We start from the raw sequence: 18,720 nt of genomic DNA, 5'->3' as shown, positions 1-18,720 counted from the left end.
AGTTTTACAAATAGTAAAAGCAGAGCAAAAACACATAGAGAAAAAGCTACATTTTATTTGTATTATTTATTTATAAACTTTGATTGTTTTATTTCCAACAATGTGTTAAAGGTTTGCTGATAGTAAAAGTCTCAGGATAGCCATGGTAGCTGAGATTGGTGGCTGCCTTGTAATACAGTCAAATATGGCTATGATCTAGTTGAGTGCAGGGGTGCTATTCAGAAGTTCTGACAGGTCTTGGAGAACCGGTAGTGGAAATTTTGAGTAGTTCAGAGAACCGGCAAATACCACCTCTGGTTGGCCCCAGAGTAGGGTGAGAATGGAGATTTTGCAATATCCTTCCCCCAGGAGTGGGGAGGGAATGGAGATTTTGCAGTATCCTTCCCCTGTTACGCTCACCAAGCCACATCACGCCCACCAAGCCATGCCCACAGAACCGGTAATTAAAAAATTTGAATTCCACCACTGATTCAGTGGTGTCAAACTCGCAACCCATGGGCCAGATGCATCATCCGCTGGCCACGCCCACATCTGGTTTAGTGAAGGGGGAAAAGTCCTGTGACACCACCATGAAGATGCAAGTTTGACACCCCTGATTTGTTAAATAGATAAAATTCATATCAAAATTCAATAGCCATCTTACTCAATTAAAAAAAATCTGATGTACACAGGGCAACCCTTATTCAAAAAAATACTCTAGTACCTACGTAGAAAAGCCTTTAAAATACTACTATTCTAATTACTAATATAACTCGAGATCCTAAAATACCAAGTTATGTTCAGTTTATCGAAGGTCACAATTTTCACTCTGAAGTGGGACATATTTAAGAAATCTTTTTAAGCACTTTTACAAAATAGAGAAGAAGGGCATCTGTTGGAGAGGTCAAGAGAAGGCAAATGACACAAATGTATTATAATATGATACAGATTCCATCCCTTTCGTGCTTGTCATACATAAAGATGTAAGCGGTGAAGCTTACAGTATGGTATCATGACACACATTTTGTCATTTTGATGAATTCTCAGCCTGTAATGAGTTTTCCTGGGAATAAAATGCACATGTTATTGTATATGTCATATTTGCACAGTTATTTATATAGCAGTAATAAGACGATGTCCATACAGAGTAGTTTTGTAAAATGTAAGTGCAGCAACTTTTAATCTATATGTAAGGTTTTTCTGACAAAGAAGTCTTTGGAATATAGAACAGAAACAGAACACTTTCAGAGGTAGATGTAAAATGTGCAAACTATAATAAAAAGGTAAGATTCATACCTAGTATAATAAGGCACACAGTTGGCACCAAAAGAAGTAAACATTTACTGTGGCATGATATAAGGCCTCAATGTTGTATTCATTCTATATATAAGAAATAGAGTGGGTAAAGTAAATATCAGAGTACAGTACAGTACAGTATGACTGGTATTTACTTTTTAAAAACACACTATATTCTTTATTGTTTATTAAAATATAGAGAAGGCTAAAATACGACAGTATTAATTTTGAGGAATAGAATTTCCTGTATTTGAAACATAGGGTTAAATTGGATGCATACCAGCTATGATGCAAGAACCTACTAATGGATTTATACTAATATGGGGATGTATAATTGATACAGTATTACAATCACTATATTAAAATGTTTCCCACAAAAAAAGAAATTATATTTCTATTATGCAAGTTAAGTGCCAATAAACTTTTTAAAAGTTTAGAAAAATATTAATCTGTTTATCAATCATTAAATATACTAGGACCTAAGCTATTAGGAAAACAGTTTTAAGAAAAGATAGTTTTTTCTTAGAAAGTACAAATATGTATATTTTTTTAAATTTTTATAAATTAATCACAATCCGAAAAAAATCTCTGCTGCACTGCATAATATACCCAAATCTGTTTCAAAAAATTGGACCATGGCACTTATAGATAGTTGTCAGCTAGTGATGATTGAACCAGGAATTACAATCACAAGTCATTGCATTTGTAAGTCATGGCAGCACATGACCAAACTTGATGTTTTGACATTTTTTATGCCTGCTAAGTGAATACCGTTATCATTAAGCGAATGCCACAAAGGCACTAGATAAATAAAAAAGAAGCTGTATAAAAGCATTGGAATTCCAATGACTGAAAGCAGAACAGAACAGAATAATAGAAGGGACCATGGAAGTCTGTTAGGAAGTCTCAAGCAGGGCACCCTATACCAGTCTCTTCTCAAAACCTACAGTGATGAAGCACCTACAACTTCTGAGGGCAAGTTGTTCTATTTGTTAATTGTTATCACTACTTCTCTCCTTGCTTAATATCCTTCCATTATTTCTTGCCTTGCCTTCCTGTGCTTTGGAAAATAGATTGGCCCCCTCTGCTTTATGGCAGCCTCTCAAATATTGGAACACTTCTACCATGTCACTCCTAGTCCTTCTTTTCACTAGACTAGAGAAACCCAATTCCTGCAACTGTTCTTCATGTTTTAGCTTCCAGCCCACTAATCATCATTGTTGCTCTTTTCTGCACTTTTCCAGAGCCTCTACATCTTTTGTTATAATATGGCGACCAAAACTGGATGCAGTATTCTAAGTGTGGTCCTACTAAGGTTTTACAAAGTGGTACTATTACTTCACATAATCTTGATTTTATTCCTCTGTTAATGCTACCTAGGTTTGTGTTGGGTTTTTTGGCTGCTTGCACACACTACTGGTTCATATTTAACTGACTGTCCACTAGGACTCCAAGCTCCCTTTCACAGTTATTGCAATTGAGCCAGGTTTCACATAAACTGTACTTGTACATTTGATTTTTCTTGCCTAAGTGTAAAACCTTACTTTTCCCTACATTGAATTTCATTTTGTTAGATAGGGCCCAGTGTTCAATTCTGTCAATATCCATCTGGATCTTGAGTCTATCTTCTGGAGTGTTGGCTATTCCTGCCAGTTTAGTGTCATCTGCAAAGTTGATGAGTTCCCCTTCTATTCCCCCATCTGGTGTGGTAATGTCATAAATTAAGAGGAGAAAAATCTTGTAAATATTTCCAGTAAACATTTGCCAATGTAAATAACCTCAACTAAAGAAGTTCCTGTATAGATTAAAGTTCACAGCTGTCCTTTTTGTTATCATAATTAATTTAAACAACTGCAAAAATAAAATATGATGAAGTTATCTCTATCTTGTGGAACTACTGCAAATTGTGAATTCCTTGTGTCCACAGTCCTGTTTTTGCTTTGGCATTTTTCTCAGTTGTATTTATATTCTGTAAACCATTCCTGCCTCTGTATCCTTAGATATCACAACAAAGACTGAGTATCTATTTGCTTTCTTGGCCACCCATCTAAAGTAGACTGTACTGATGAACAGTTCAAGATAAGAATAAAAACAGAAGTTGACATTGTTCAGCCCTTTGATACTAGGTCAATAGCCTCTAGACTCAAGCATAGAATCTCATTCACTTTCACTAAGCTTTGAAGTTGAGCAGGAAACAAGAAAGCCAAGGAGGAAGATAATTTTCACTTTGAAATAGTTTCTGGTTAAATCTACCACGTATGAAAATCAGTCACTTCACAGGCCAGGATATCTTGTAGTTAGAAATGGGAACTGTATTCGCAGGAAGGAAGAGATGGTGCGAAGAAAAAAAAAACACTATTGATTTTGATACCGTAAAGTACATATAAAACTGTTTTATCTACTTATATCAAGCACTGCCCTATGCTGAATTCCTCTCAGCTGTAATCTACTCTTCTAATAATATAAATATCAATAGAAACACATTATGCTCCCAATTCCCTTTCTTAGGTTGTGTTCCTTCTGCTCTACTGTTATTTATGTCCTCTGCTTTCTTGAATTTCCCTATCTGATCACCTATTTTTTATATCATTTTTTTAAAACATTGTATTAGAATAAAATACAAAAGCAAATAGTAGGACACAGAGGGGAGGAAAAGAGGAGAAGAGAACTGAGAAAGAGAGAGGAAAAGAAAAAAAAGGCGTTGACTTCTGACTCTCTCTGTTGCAGTAGAATAAAGCATTAACCCTGAACCTCAACTTTTTACTTTTCCATAATAAGTATTCCCTGCTCAGGCAGCAAACCCTATACCATTTCAGACAAATGATTGTCCAGATCTCTTCTTAAAAACTTCCAGTGTTGAAGCACCCACAATTTCTGGAGGCAAGTCATGCCACTGATCCATTATTTTGTGGAAACTTCATATTTTCTTAAATTGAGTTCTTAACATGGTGGTGAACATTTTACTCACCAAGTGCCGAACAGGTATGTGCTTTGCACACTTCACGTGTGTGCGTGCTATCCACGCTAACACATGGCTCCTCCCCCATGCACTGTACACGCAACACCATCTGCACATGTGCACAGCTTTCACATGCGTGCCCCACCGTGCACTGTGCACACAATCTCACCATCTGTGCATGCATGCAGGTTTCGCATGGCTCCCCCTGTGCACTGCAGAAGCAATTGCACCATCTGCACATGCACGTGGCTTTCGTGCATGCAATGCATATGTGTGAATGTTGTTTGCGCATGCGTGCGCTGCATACCAGTACTCTCACACACATGCGCAAACACGCGTGCATGCCCAGGAGAGTTCCAAAGACCAGCTGGGTCCCCTGAATTGCATGCATGTGCACCGGAGGCTTGAACACCAGCTGGGCCGCGCACATGCACAGCTGCAGGTGAGTTGGGTGATAGCTCAAGTACTTGGAAAGATGGCTCTGTGTGCCACTTCCAGCACACGTGCCATATGTTCACCATCACAGCCTTAAGACATTATTTGGCCTACCAACACCCAAATGATAGCTGTCAGCACGCATTACTTTTTCTTCTTTTTAAAGTTTGCATTAATTTTATGATAAGGACATTGCTTTTTTGTAAAAAAAAAAGCACAAAACAATTAATATAGTGATGTTAATGCCTGTGTGATCATTTATGACTACAAATAACAATTTCATGACAACTAAAATAGGATCCTGGTTTGAGAGATCATTGGCCAGTCAATTTGCATCATTTTCTGATAAAAATTGACGTATAGTAGGTAAATGTGATTTGCTGACATCATGCCCATTTTCAGTAAAGGAGTTAGAGAATACAAAAACTTCATCTTATTTCATATAATAGGAGCTGTGCGGTATGTTTTGCTTTTGTCAAAGGTTTGACCACACAGCTTTTTGAAGAAAAAATATGAAGTAATAGATTGCCTGCTTCTAAAAAACAAAGCAGCTCCATTGGTGAACAGAAGTGCCTACAGTATTCATTTGTAATGCATGTGCCTAATCCTAACTTTTGGGAATTTACCAAAATGCTACAGTTAATACTTCTTATTAATACTTATCACTTCATGCTGATTGTGACAAATTCCTGCCCCAAATGGATAAAATAATCTTAGTGAACTAAAAAAAATATCCACTGTTACAAATCATGGTATTCTAGTATACTGTATATTGATTACTCTGGATTGCCCAGTACTATTGTTTCTGATAAAGGGTTTTCATTTACTTTAATTGTATTTAAGGACTTCCTGGACAAAAACTTTACCCTGAATATTATTACAGGAATTTGACTACAGTTGAGCCCAGACTTGTTAAGAGAATTTTGTCCCATTTATGACCTTTTTTTGCCACAGTTGTTAAGTGAATCACTGCATTTGTTAAGTTAGTAACATGGTTATTAAGTAAATCTGGCTTCCCCATTGACTTTGCTTGACAGAAGGTTGCAAAAAGTGATCACATCACCTTGGGACACTGCATCCAACATAAATATATACCAGCTGCCAAGCATCTGAATTTTGATCCCGTAACCATGGGGATTCTGTAACAGTCGTAAATGTGAAATACAGTCATAAGTCACTTAACAGAATAGAATAACAGAATAACAGAGTTGGAAGGGAACTTGGAGATCTTCTAGTCCAACCCCCGTTCTATGCCAGTCCAGACAAATGGCTATCCAGTCTCTTCTTAAAAGCCTCCAGTGATGAAGCACCTTTTTCAGTGCTGTTGCAAGTTCAAATGGTCACTAAACAAATGGTTGGAAATCAAGGACTACCTGTATTGTGATCCTTGAGGAACTAGCCAGATTGAAGATGATTGCAGAAGTGAAATATGGCCTAAAGAGACTGGTCACCTCACTTGTTAGATTCTTTACTTCTAAAAATGTTTTAACTCAGTGCTTCAGAATAAGTAGGGCAATATCTCAAAAAAATTTATTTGAGATACAATGTTTAATTGCATTGATCCAGATTTAACTGGGATAACTGGCCAGTCCGCGGAGGAGAACTACAATGCTGATCTGGCCCTTGAAGAAATCCAGTTTGACACCCCTGCTCTACATGGATACTCTTTTCCATTCAGAGAAGAAACCAACACTATGTATGTCAGAAAAGAAATTTGTGAGATAGGAGACTGTTCAGCTGTATGTGTGGTAAAGGGTCATGTGCAACATACACTTACTTGTGTTCCTGACAGGTGCAAATCCTGAAGGTAAATGATATAAGAAAAGAAAATCTATCTCTAGTTTCCTGCAGTGCCATTTACTGTAACTCCTTTCTATTCTTGCAAAAATGTCCATTTCTGTCAAGACTACTCTTCAGCGAATGCTGTTCATTCTTTAAATTTCATATATATATATATATATATATATATATATATATATATATATATATATATATATATATATATATATACACACACATATATATATATACATACGTGTGTGTGTGTGTGTGTGTGTGTGTGTGTAGGGATCTCATCAATTCTATCCAAGCATTATTTTTTATCTGCAACTTCTTCTCAACATTCACTGTTGCTACATGTGTTATGATTCATTCTGCTTTCTTTCAACATATCCACTCATCCTCCTATATTTATTTTGTGATCCAATACCCATTTATTTCATCTATATCACCAAGGCATCTCAACATTTCTTCTATATATTGGTCCCTCACTTTTGTGTACTATGCACATTCATTCATCTCCTCTTTATTTTTGAACCTCTACCTTTTTTATTTAGATACTTTTTAAGTACACAATCCCATTACATTCAATCTACTTTTATCTTTCTCCTCACATGTTTAACGTTCACTTCCATTCAATCAAGTGGACAAAATAACACTTATACACAATCATTTTTGTTTCTTCTAATGAACTTTTGTTCCTCACAATAAATTGCATAAGACCCAGTTCTTTTCTACAAACATTTGTTTGTATATTTTCCATCTATTTCTTTATCTTTAGTCAACATCACACTAAAGAGCACAAATTCACTTGCTTGCTCTAATTTTTAAATATACAACTTGCAAGCATTAGTTTTTTATTCCAAACACAACTACCTTGCTCATTGATACATTTCCTTTCTATTCATTTTCCTTGCATTAAACATTCTATCTACAATTTTCTGCAAACAATTTGTGTTTTCAGTCAACATCACAACTTATTCTGCAAACAAAAGACATATCATCAGCCAACATATTCTACACCAGGGGTGTCAAATTCGATTTCACTGAGGACCGCATCAGAGTTGTGTTTGACCTCGGGGGGCCAAATAGGCATGATCTAAGAACACGAGTGATTGCGCGGCCCTCTCAGGCTCAGTTTTCATTGGTGAAGGGCTGCAGGAGGCCATCACAACCAAAATGGAGCCAGGGAGGGCCACTCACTGCCCTCGCGAGCTCCATTTTTGCTGGCAGAGGCACCACAGGCCAGTCCTTCACTGTTTCTAGGACGGCCCCGTGGGCCAGATCTAAACATCCCATGGGCTGGAGCCATGCCACGGGCCTTGAGTTTGACACCCCTGTTCTAAACAATCAAGAGCATAGCACTTATTTATACCTTTCTCCCTAAATCAATGTTGAACCAGGGCTAAGCATATAATTAATTAGTCTATGTGGTTTATTTCCATTATCATTTTATTTCATTCCACAACTTCAATTTTATACGGCACAAAACATTCCATCATTAACTCATTTACTCACTTTATTATACTTTTTTAAAATCAGCATTAAATTAATTTAATTAATTAAATAATTAAATTAATTGATTAAAAATCAACATATATACAATAAGCTCTCCTACATTCATTCATTTCACAGTAAGCTGTTAAAGAGAAAAAAACGGATTACACCTGTCTACTGACTATGTAACTGCCATTTACTTTTCAAATATTGTTCACTGTCATAATCATATTTCATTTTAATCAGACTTTTTCCGAACTCCTTCCAAAATACATTTCCTAAAGATATCTCTGTAGTTTTTATTTTATTGCTTGCTACTTTATCATTGATATAAAGAATATCTTACATTTTATGCAATTGTAGAATAAATATGCATAAAATTAAGAAACTTTCTCCCAAAATATTTCTGCTCTTAAATATTGCCTGGTCTTAAAGATATAAATATTTTAAATATTTTTATATCTTTAAGAGGAGGCAAGTTCATATCTGGGGGGCAAGCAAGATTATTGGAAAATTGGTCTTCCAATTTTTTATATTTTAAGTGTTTTTTTTAAATCAAATTTTGCCCTAAACTTTAAACCAAAATTAACTATCTATTTATCACTTAACTTATACATGCCATGTCATTATATAATTCTGACTACAAACTTCCTGCTCCAAAATATAATTATTTAGCTATCAAGGATGAATGGTCTTCAATTCAATGATCCCTATTTTTAGATACTCTTTTACTCTTGAGCTGATTGTATCATTCAGTTATTGTTCTTGCTATTGTGCTTGTTATTCACCAATGCACTCTTGTATGATTTCTGAATGTACTCACATAGCTAATCTGTACTGTAACTTTAGTGCATCAATGACTGTTTTCAGTCACAAATTAATTCTAGTGTTGGCATTCTATGGAGGCACAAAGCAATGCAGCAATGAGCACTCACCAGATGAGTTAGTGAACTGGCTTTGCCCCAAGAATGTGAGGAGAATGGATGTCTTGTAGGCATCTGCAAACTACTAATGATCTCTGAATCACACTTTCATTGTCACTGCTATTTTCCAATCATCAGAAACAAACACAATCTTCACACATATATTAACTAAGTCTCAAATGCATCTATATTTCAACATTTCTCACTTATACCATCAACACATGCAGCCTTCCCATTTCTCAACATTCTCACAGCATTTATGACTTTCTTTTTATCTTTTTATTGTTTTTTTTTGTTTAAATTGCACTTTTCAACATATCACTAACTTTCCCATATGTATCTATGAAATAACCCTTTCCTTACTTCAGTTTTATCTCACATTATTTTACATTTATTTTTAATTCTATTCACTCTGCTGGAGATTCCTTGTTTAGCCCTCTTCACTAATTTCAAAGCGATTGTTTAAGTCCATGAATATCACACTGTCCTTTTTTTTTTTTTTGCTTCTGTCAGTCTTAACCATTCCTTGTTCTTTGACAATATTCTTTCCAGCAGTATTTTTCTATTCATACACATTATACCAGGGGTGTCAAACTCGTATTGTCACGGCAGCATCACATGACATATCAGTAATTTTTCCCCTTCGCTAAACAGGGCATGGGCGTGGCCAGCACGTGATTCATCCGACCCGCAGGCCACGAGTTTGACACCCCTGCATTATACCATCTTCATTTTTGCAACAATTATCTTATGTATTTTTTTCTCATCCCAGCTTCTTTCACATAAATTCACAAAGATTGATTAACAAGGAACTTCACAAAGAATATTTTGCTAGCAAAACTTTACTCACTTCTGTGGCATTTGATAATATAATTCTTTTCATGAAGCGGCCATATACTTTTTCCTTCTATGCATTTTATATTCATTATACTGGAAGATTTATCTATCTTTTAAAACTTCATACATGATTTATCTTTCTCTTCCTACAGTCATTCCACCATTTATTTCTTTCACTTTCCTTTTTTTACATATGCTTACTATCCACTTTTATCAAATAATGGTCTGTCCCATATTTAGAATCTCTCATCTTCTTTGCATTTGGTTCTCTTGGTGTTTAATTGCAAACTGGCAAATTAATCACACTTTTAGATTTATATTAAATTATTTACAATATGTGAGGTTAAATTTTGTATTAAATTCAAATAGTATTTTTTAATAAATATCCACAGTCACCATTCTTATTCATTCTAGAATTTTGGCCCAATCATTTTTATATATTTTTATTTTATTTATTTTATTTTGTTGAGTACATATTAGATAATATATATAAGTATAAGCATGAATTGAATACATAAAATGAGTACAATTAAAAGGAAGATTAGGACAGGGATGGTAAGCACGCTGGTGCTCTTATGCACGCCCCTTATATACTCTCTCATTTCAGTCTGACCTATCTGATTATGTCATCTAACAGAATTATTTTTCCTTCAGAATATTTTCCTTAAGTCATTTTTCTCAAAACCTGTGGTTCACCCATTTGTTATCACAAATCAAACTCGATTTCATTGAGGGCAGCATCAAGGTTGTGTTTGTCCTTGGGGGCCAGGGTGGGCATGGCCAACTCAACATCACTCATGTTGGGGGCACCTGTGGTGGCCCAAGTGCTCTATCAGCAAATGAGTTCACGAACTCTGTTTTCAGCTTTCATGGCCTCCTGCAAACCTCTGCCAGCAAAAACGGAGGTCAGGAGGCCCATCTGTGGCCCTTCCAAACTCCATTTTCACTGGCAGAGGCACCATCGGCCAGTCCTTCATTGTTTCCAGGTCGGTCCCGTAGGCTGGATTCAGCCCGCGGGCCTTGAGTTTAACACCCCTGCACAGAGTGTAAAATGCAGTTATAATCATCTTAGAAGTATGCACAGTAAATACATTTTGTTCCATATATTGAATAGCAATAGCACTTAGATTTATATACAACTTCATAGTGGTTTATAGCCCTCTCTAAGCGGTTTAGAGAGTCAGCATATTTCTCTCAACAATTTGGGTTCTCATTTTACCAACCTCGGAAGGATGGAAGGTTGAGTCAACTTTGAGCAGGTCAGAATCGAATTCCTGGCAGTGAGCTGAATACTGCATTCTAACCACTGAGCCACCACGACTCTTAAAGACATTATGGCTCAAAAATTAAAGCTGGTGCCCTCTTTCCTTTATGCTCCTTCCTGCCAGCTCAGCCACTGTTCTTTCCAGACCAAACATAGTTTCCTAGTCAACACAGGAACATAAAAATGTTTGGATCTGGGAAAACCTATCTGTTCTGTGCATAGAGTAATGCATGTGTGAATTAATGTATACAACCTTATCACCAACATGCACATTTCTACTGGTTCCTACACTACTATCTAAATAATAACCTTTTTTCCCCCTGGGATATAGTTTAATTTTCATGCATATTTCACTTTCATTTCCATGAATATATTCATCAATTTCACTCTGTAAATTCAAACCTATTCAATCTTACATCCATTCCCCTATCTTTTAGAAATTCTTTTGTTCATTTCATTCAATATTTCTTCCTTATTTCTTTTACTCAAAACTTTTACTATGTCACAAATGCTGACATTCTCTCTTTCCCACTCATCTCTTTCATTCCTTTCCACCCTTTTCCTCCCTCCCCTCCTTCCTTGTTGTCCACATATATAGTTGTCTCCTTTTCTTGGTCAGTCTACTTATCAACTGTCTTTTTCCTCACCACTAAGTTTTCTTAGTTGCACAAAGTTGTAGCCATTGCAGCGCACCAGTCAGCCATAGTCATGTGATCATAATTTCCTACCCTCCCTGCCAGCTTCCCAAAATTAAAATGAATGGGAAAGCTAACAGGAAGATAGAAATCACTCCTACTCTCGCTGCTTTTTTTGCCCACCCATAGTCATTCTGTCTATCCATTTAGATAAGTAAATATCTCTGAAAGGATGAACCAATTGTCTAGTATAACTTTAAAAATGTGAATTTGAGAAAACATTTTAACAGTTCTGGAAGAAATCATGAAATTGGTAAGAAAAGAAAGTTCTATTTTGTTATGATAACTTCATGAAAGATAAATAGAAAATGCTGTAAAGCATATACAATATCAAATAGGTAATATTTCTACGTTGTTCAAAGGTAGAAACCATTCTGTCATTTTGTTCTTCTCCGCGCCCATTCCCTCCACATAATTTCTGAAGATGAAGAATAGACCCTTACCATATATTCCATATTGGAAGCTTGTGGATAAACTTGACCCCGTAATTTATTATGAATATCCAAGATACTTTGCATATCATTGTCAGTGATAGCTCTTTTTCCTCTTTGCTTTGCAATCCACCATTCACCATCTTCATCCATGTATTTTTCCAGCATGTCCTCAAATACTGTTGCATTGGGAAGCACCATAGTAGAAACTGCTTGAGCTATGACTAGCAAAGCAGTTACTCTAAACCATTCTTCACTGTTCATGATGAATGATGTCAAAACTCTTCTGGGTTAATTCCAAACCAAAAGCTTCTTTCAGGTCTGTCAGTTGAAATGGCAAAAGAGAGTCAAGCTATTTTTCAGCAGTGAAAGTACAGCTGTTTCAATGTCATAACTAAAAAGAGTTATGTTATGTGTTCAGTTATAACTGAAAGAGACCATATTTGCATTGATTCTGAATGGCAACTTATCTTTGTCTCCATTCACTAGCATTATGTTGGACTATTTAAATGCATAACTGTAGCACTATTTGAAAGAAACTAATATTTCCTATGGAAGTACTTAAAAAGGAAAAAAAACCATATAATTAACTGACAATCTGTCTTTCAAAATCTCTTCTGAAAAAGTTTTTGTAACTTAAAAAGAACTATGAAATTAAAGAATAGAAAAAGAAAATACGTTATCTAAGCAGGTCTGTAGAAAAATATTTTTTGTAAAAATATAATCATTTTAGATTGCAAGCCAATTTATATACAAAACATTACAGGTTATATTTCTACCTTTTAGTCATTCAGAAGACATTTAAACTTGTGATGAACTCTTTAATTCAATGGTTTCCAAATCTGGGTAAATTATCCCAAACTTTGGGAAAGTGGTTTTTCTTTGATTAATGATACATGAACCCATTACTCAGGGACATTTAAATTGGCTTAAATTTTTATCTACATTGGATAAGGAGGATTTTCTGATAAGAGGTTTTGGGTAATAAGGAAAAGGTTTGGGAAGCACTGCTCTAAATGCTAGTTTCAGTTAAGACACCAAAGAATGTAACACAGATCTGAACTTTATGTAAGTTTGAACAAAAGCATTCTATTTTTAGAACTAATTCATGAGCATTTTCAAACCTTTGGTCACAATTCATATTCAAGGTATTTGACAAAGCAAGCAAGCAAGCAAGCCCCCCCCCCAAAAAAAGATCAGTTAGAGTTCCTTCTAAACTGTAGTAAATAATCTGAATTGTTCTAAATACCTGCAATAAGGAAGGTACAATTCTTTCAGAAATCAATGAAATTTACAAGCATTTCATTAATAAACGGAAAGTGGGCATAATGATACAAACCGATGAAAAATAAAAGAGGCAGGTTTTGAATGATGCATTTTCCCTTGCCTTGCATAATCACATCTCTATTACAAGAAATTGTAAAAATACTTTTAAAAATCCATAGGTTTCAACAACTTTGATCAAAGTTGTTTCAAAAGGATCAAAGTCCCTCAATAACCCCCCCCCTCCAATTCTCTTTTATTCTCTATCTTGTGAGCAAGAGCCAACGAGCCCCCACTGCAGTGGGACAATGACTCTTCTTTCCTGTTTCTGGGAACGACGCCGAACTCCAGGGAGGCCACCGGGTGGGAGAGAAATTTAAAAATGCACAGGCAGTTTCGCCCCTCGGTTCAAAGGACTGCTTTCTTTCACAGGGATGCAAACAGCCGGCACAGAAAAGGAATCGCGCTGGGAATTGGGACTTTGGCCAGTGTGCGCAGGCGCACGTTTGCAAGCAAAGAGCCAAGAAGGAAGGTTCTTACCTCGGGCCTCTTTCTGAAAGCGGGTCGCTGCGGGTGGAGCTGCACAGCTTCGAAGGTCGCACGGGGCGTCGTTGAAAGTTTGCAGCAAAGTGGCAGAAAAGGACGCGCTACCTCCGGCCCTAGGCGCCTGCTGCCAACTTGTGCGCTCCCACGTTTGTGCCCAAGTTTGTGCCAAGTGGCAGCTCACAGTGATGTTAGTCTTCCTTCTCCCTCGACAGCACGGGCGAGCTTCGCGCCTCTAAGGGGGTTAGCCGGCTGCTGGGGAGCGGAGCGCCTCTCGCTGCCAGCCCTTTATCGCAAGCTCCGAGGCGCGTACACCCACCGTGACGCGCCCGGGCTCTTCACTCCTCCCCAGTATCCCAGGCGGGGAAAGGTTTGTGGGCAACGGGATTCCGTAGCCACCCACCAACATCATCCGTCGCCCTCACTCCCCCAGCCCACCCCACCCCCGCACGGGAGGGTCTTCGGTGAGAGGCTGCTCCAGTGTCACTCAGGCTCTTGTCAGGGACAGGTCAATGGGCAATTATTCAGGCTGGAAGGAAGGAGGAGAATCTGAGGAGATTTCAAGCGAAATGTTATTGCGACGAAATGAAGCCAGGGCCACGTTGCACTTAGTGGATTGTGTTGCTTGCTGGTGTGTTGATTATGTATTACATGTATAGTCTGACTTTACAGAACATACATCTGGCCCATTTTATACTCACAAGAATCCATTCAGGTAGGTTAGACTGAGAATACCACTAAGCCACCTAATGATCTTCAAGATAAGACAGGATTCAGTTCACATTATTTATCTTTACAGTAAAATCTTCAAGATAAAAATGTAATACTTCCCCCTCATCCCGTCCCATTTAAACACTATGATATAGTAACAGAACTTGGTTAAAGTCTACTTTAATGTATAACACCCAATTTACTAAAATGACAGTGTTATATTTTCCTGTATACATTGTTCCTGTAGCAGATACAATATCATTTTGTAGGATGGTGAAAAGCAATGATTAATAAGTCTGACTTACATCAGTGAATCATTTATTAAATTTTTATACATTGCCCCTTGCATAACAGAATGCAATGAAACGCCACAAATCACACAAACAACATTACCAGTATTATTACACCCAGATTAAAAAGTTGAAATTGCAAGCCCAAGCATTGACATCTTTACTAAAAATTCAACAACTAATCAGAGCAATGTATAATTTTATGTGCCTTGTGGAAGCACTATAATGAAGGGCCAGCTTCATCTCTGAAGGCAAAGGATTTCCAAAAATGTTTGGACCACATGCCATCAGGTCCAGGTTTCTTCAGCTCTGTGAAGCTGGCATCCTAAGTGTCTCTTCTCTTTATGAGTTCATAAGATGAGAAGAATGGGGTGAGATGGTTCCATGCTGTGAGGTTCTTTATAGACTTAAATCGGCACTTTGAATTGGGCTAGGAAAGCTATTACTGGTAGCAACCAGTACAATAACTAGAGCAATGATGGCTAGCCTTTTCCGGACCAAGTGCCTAAAGCGCACACGGCCAAACGCCCAAAATGCAATGTGTGCATGGCCCCCTGCATGCACCCTCCCCCGCACATGCATGTGTGCCTCCTGCATGCACCCTGCACAGCAGAGACCCAAAGACCAGCTGGCCTACAAGAGGCGTACATGCACGCGCAGCAGAGCTGAACTGGGGCGATGGCTCGCATGCCATCAGAGAGGCATATAGATATTTTTAGGCCGTCCCAAAGGTGATTTTTCAAGAGGCAGCTGGACTTTCTGGTTTTCCCTTGAAAAAGCACCTTTGGGACAACCATGACCTGGATGACTAAGAATCTCCATAGATACTTTTTAAGCATTTTATCATGATAGGTCAAAGAAATGTAAAGTTCTAGTTCTCATAAGTTATTCTCAGGAATCAGAAATTAGTTACAAGGCAGGTCTCAATATTTTTGTAATTGGCTCTCCGTGTACAGCTATGTTTGTACATTTGCATTAAAGATAATGTTAATCTGTAATGTTGCCTTAGTTTCTCCACGTTGTTCATTTTGAGTTCATTTTGAGTACTAAATGTTATACACATAAAAAAACTTACCATATTAGCTATGCACAGAAGCTTTATACTGTAAAATTAGAGAATTCTACTACTTTTTTCTACTGATGCTAAAGAGACCACTCATCTAATCACATAGGCAATAATATTTTTTAATGGCCTGTTAGCAATCCGGATAAAAGATCTAACTTTTTCTGTTCACAAATATGTTAAACGGTTCTTTTAAAATGTCATTCAAAGCATTAATTCCAAAGGTTTAATAATGTTATCTTTTTTTAATTTAGAAAAGCAATTTCTTTTAATGCATACTTGACAGAAACATGACAAAAGTGCAGGGAATCAACTATGTAAAGTAAATGAACAGGTAGCTTAAGGAAAGGAAACATGGGGACTAAATGAAATGAACTATCTTATCAGAATGTATTCTAGTTTACTAATTTTTTGGAATGCAGCTAATGCAGACTTAGTTGTATATACTTTTTTATCAGCTTTTCTGGGCATTGATGAAGCTTGAAAAATATGACCACTTTATACTTTCATAAAAGAAAAAGACTAGAACAAGATTAGGGAGAATTCAAGAGGAATAAACAGAATGCAGACAAAAAGGGAATCTAATAGATAAACTGGTAAAGATCAGAAAGTGAGCACTGACGAGGAATAGAAAGGTGAAAACTAGCAAATCCTGTTATTGTATTCAACATAGAGATGTTTCGCTACCGACTTAGCTTGGAACTGGATTTAGGCATCTCAGTGCTGGTAGATGCCATGGCAAAATAAACACTTTTCTTTCCTGTGTAAAATAACCTCCACATTGTCATTTGCATAGCAGCTTTTCCTTTTTCAGTGATGCCTTGGATGCCAATATTATTACTAAATTTACATGGATATAATTTCATTATGGAAGAAGTAAATTCCATATAAATAGCTCAACATTACTGTGCACATGGAGGGCATTTTAAAGGTTTAGACATACTGAAAGTTCATCAACCATATTTTATAAATCAACAATCCTTTGGAAATCTATAGATTGAGAAAGAGTAAAGGTATAACATATTATTTAGAATAATTGGGAATAAGCTGTTTTGTATTCTGTAATTAATTCAATAAAACAACATGACTGAATGTGTCTTGGTTTTAGTTTTTACATATTTCATTAAACCTGTTTTATTTAAATTATCCAACTCTCTCTAATTATAATTTATTTCTTACTTTCCAAAATTCCCACTTTATCATTTACTTTATATCTTCAGACATCTATTTTAGTTTTTCATCTTTTTCCGTTCTCTTATCTCTTTTATCTCTATATGTCTTTTCATATGTTTTTTCAAAAACTGTAAATTTAGTTTCAAGTGACTTAGCCAATTTGCTGTCAAGTTAATTAACATTTTCTGAAGTAAATCTAATCTAGAGTACCAATCCAAAGGCTATAATCTTTTCCTCCCCTTCTGTGCTGCCTTTTGAGTCACCATTATGTTCAGAGGCACAGGGGCTTAGTGAGTTAATGATGATGGAGATGGTCTTTCCTCCAGGGGTTCAAGTCCTAGCACCACTGGTGGGGTGAACTCCTTCCATTTACCTCAGCTTCTGCCCAACTAGCAGAAAATGGTACCTAGATAATTTGAAAATGGTACCTAGATAAATAGCTACCACTTCAGTGGGAGACGAGCAGTGGTGGGATTCAGCCAGTTCGCACCACTTCGGGAGAACCGGTTGTTAACTTTCTGAGCAGTTTGGCAAACTGGTCGTTGGAAGAAATCATTAGGGCAGAGAACTGGTTGTTAAATTACTTGAATCCCACCACTGGAGACGAGCCAGCACTTCGTGTGGGCAGTTAGAATCCTGCTGGCACTGGAGCCTCTCGATTGCAATGCCTGTTTGCAAGGTGGCTTCAGAAGAGGGAGAGGGGTCTGGATGACACTGCAGGAAAGCCACTCATCTTTCTTTCTGTCTAGGTCACCTCTGGTATACCTTGGGAAACATGAGTGAACCAAACAGGATTAGCAGTCTTAAACAGATATTAAGTTACAATCCAAAAGTAAAAGTCACAAACGAGAAAGTCACAACAAAGAGAAAGGGAAAGCTTCTTCTTTTATCTTCCTTCACCTTTAATGCTGTAATCACATCCACATCACTATGGTTTCAATCAGAAGCACAGTCTGCTCATGTTACCTGTATCTTTTGTTTTGTAAAACCAAATTGTCTGCAACACACCAATTGTCTGCATTAGACAGACAATTTTTAGTAATAAGTAAAAACATTCCCATGAAATGTCTAAATCAACTGCCTAATTCAGTTACAGATATTCCAATGTACTTTTAAAGAAATATATATATTTTAAAAATACCTATCCAGTTCAAGCTTTCTCAAATTGTATCTTGTTAAAGTTTTTGACAACTATTCTTACATCTTTAAATTCTCTTTCAACTTTGCATTCTAGAAAAAAAAAATGAAACTTGCCAAGAGGAATCCTACCTGCAACAAAGGAGACACTGTCTCAACCTGTAAAATAATCCCAAGTATGCCTAAGAAATTAGGTTTGGTTGGGGTAATTGTCCATAAAGGCTTCATCATGGCTAGAACTTCAATGGAATTTCATATTTCCCAGCCACAGAACTTGCAAGTGAACCACAAAATTTTCATTTCTTACAGGTAGTGCTGCCTGGAGAACAACTATGTCATTACATAATATCTCCTTTATCTGGAGATCTAGGATTGACCCACTGGGCACTGATCTCCACCATGAAGCCATCTCCATTCCCCCAGTGATGATTAGATCACAATTAAG

General features: G+C 36.9%; 1 protein-coding gene across 3 annotated transcripts in view; it reads right to left on the bottom strand.

Moving 5' to 3' along the window:
- The window catches only part of CRISPLD1 (cysteine rich secretory protein LCCL domain containing 1), a 30,144-nt gene extending 15,717 nt beyond the window's left edge, over nt 1-14,427 (bottom strand). The window contains exons 1-2 of one of the 3 annotated variants that reach the window (XM_034429991.3): nt 13,899-14,427; nt 12,108-12,416 (exon numbers count right to left, since the gene is read on the bottom strand). In XM_034429991.3, the coding sequence (XP_034285882.1) occupies nt 12,108-12,359 (252 nt within the window). In that variant the 5' untranslated portion in view covers nt 12,360-12,416; nt 13,899-14,427. Of the gene's footprint in view, nt 1-12,107; nt 12,417-13,434; nt 13,834-13,898 lie in introns of those variants that run through there. The other 2 variants (XM_060681933.2, XM_034429992.3) reach the window with 2 other exon arrangements.
- Nucleotides 14,428-18,720: the final 4,293 nt, after the last annotated feature.

This window comes from Pantherophis guttatus, chromosome 3, assembly GCF_059756535.1.
Source record: "Pantherophis guttatus breed Tessera chromosome 3, ASM5975653v1, whole genome shotgun sequence".
In the NCBI taxonomy this organism is placed as follows: Eukaryota; Metazoa; Chordata; class Lepidosauria; order Squamata; family Colubridae; genus Pantherophis; species Pantherophis guttatus.
This window is presented reverse-complemented; position numbering and strand designations above follow the sequence as displayed.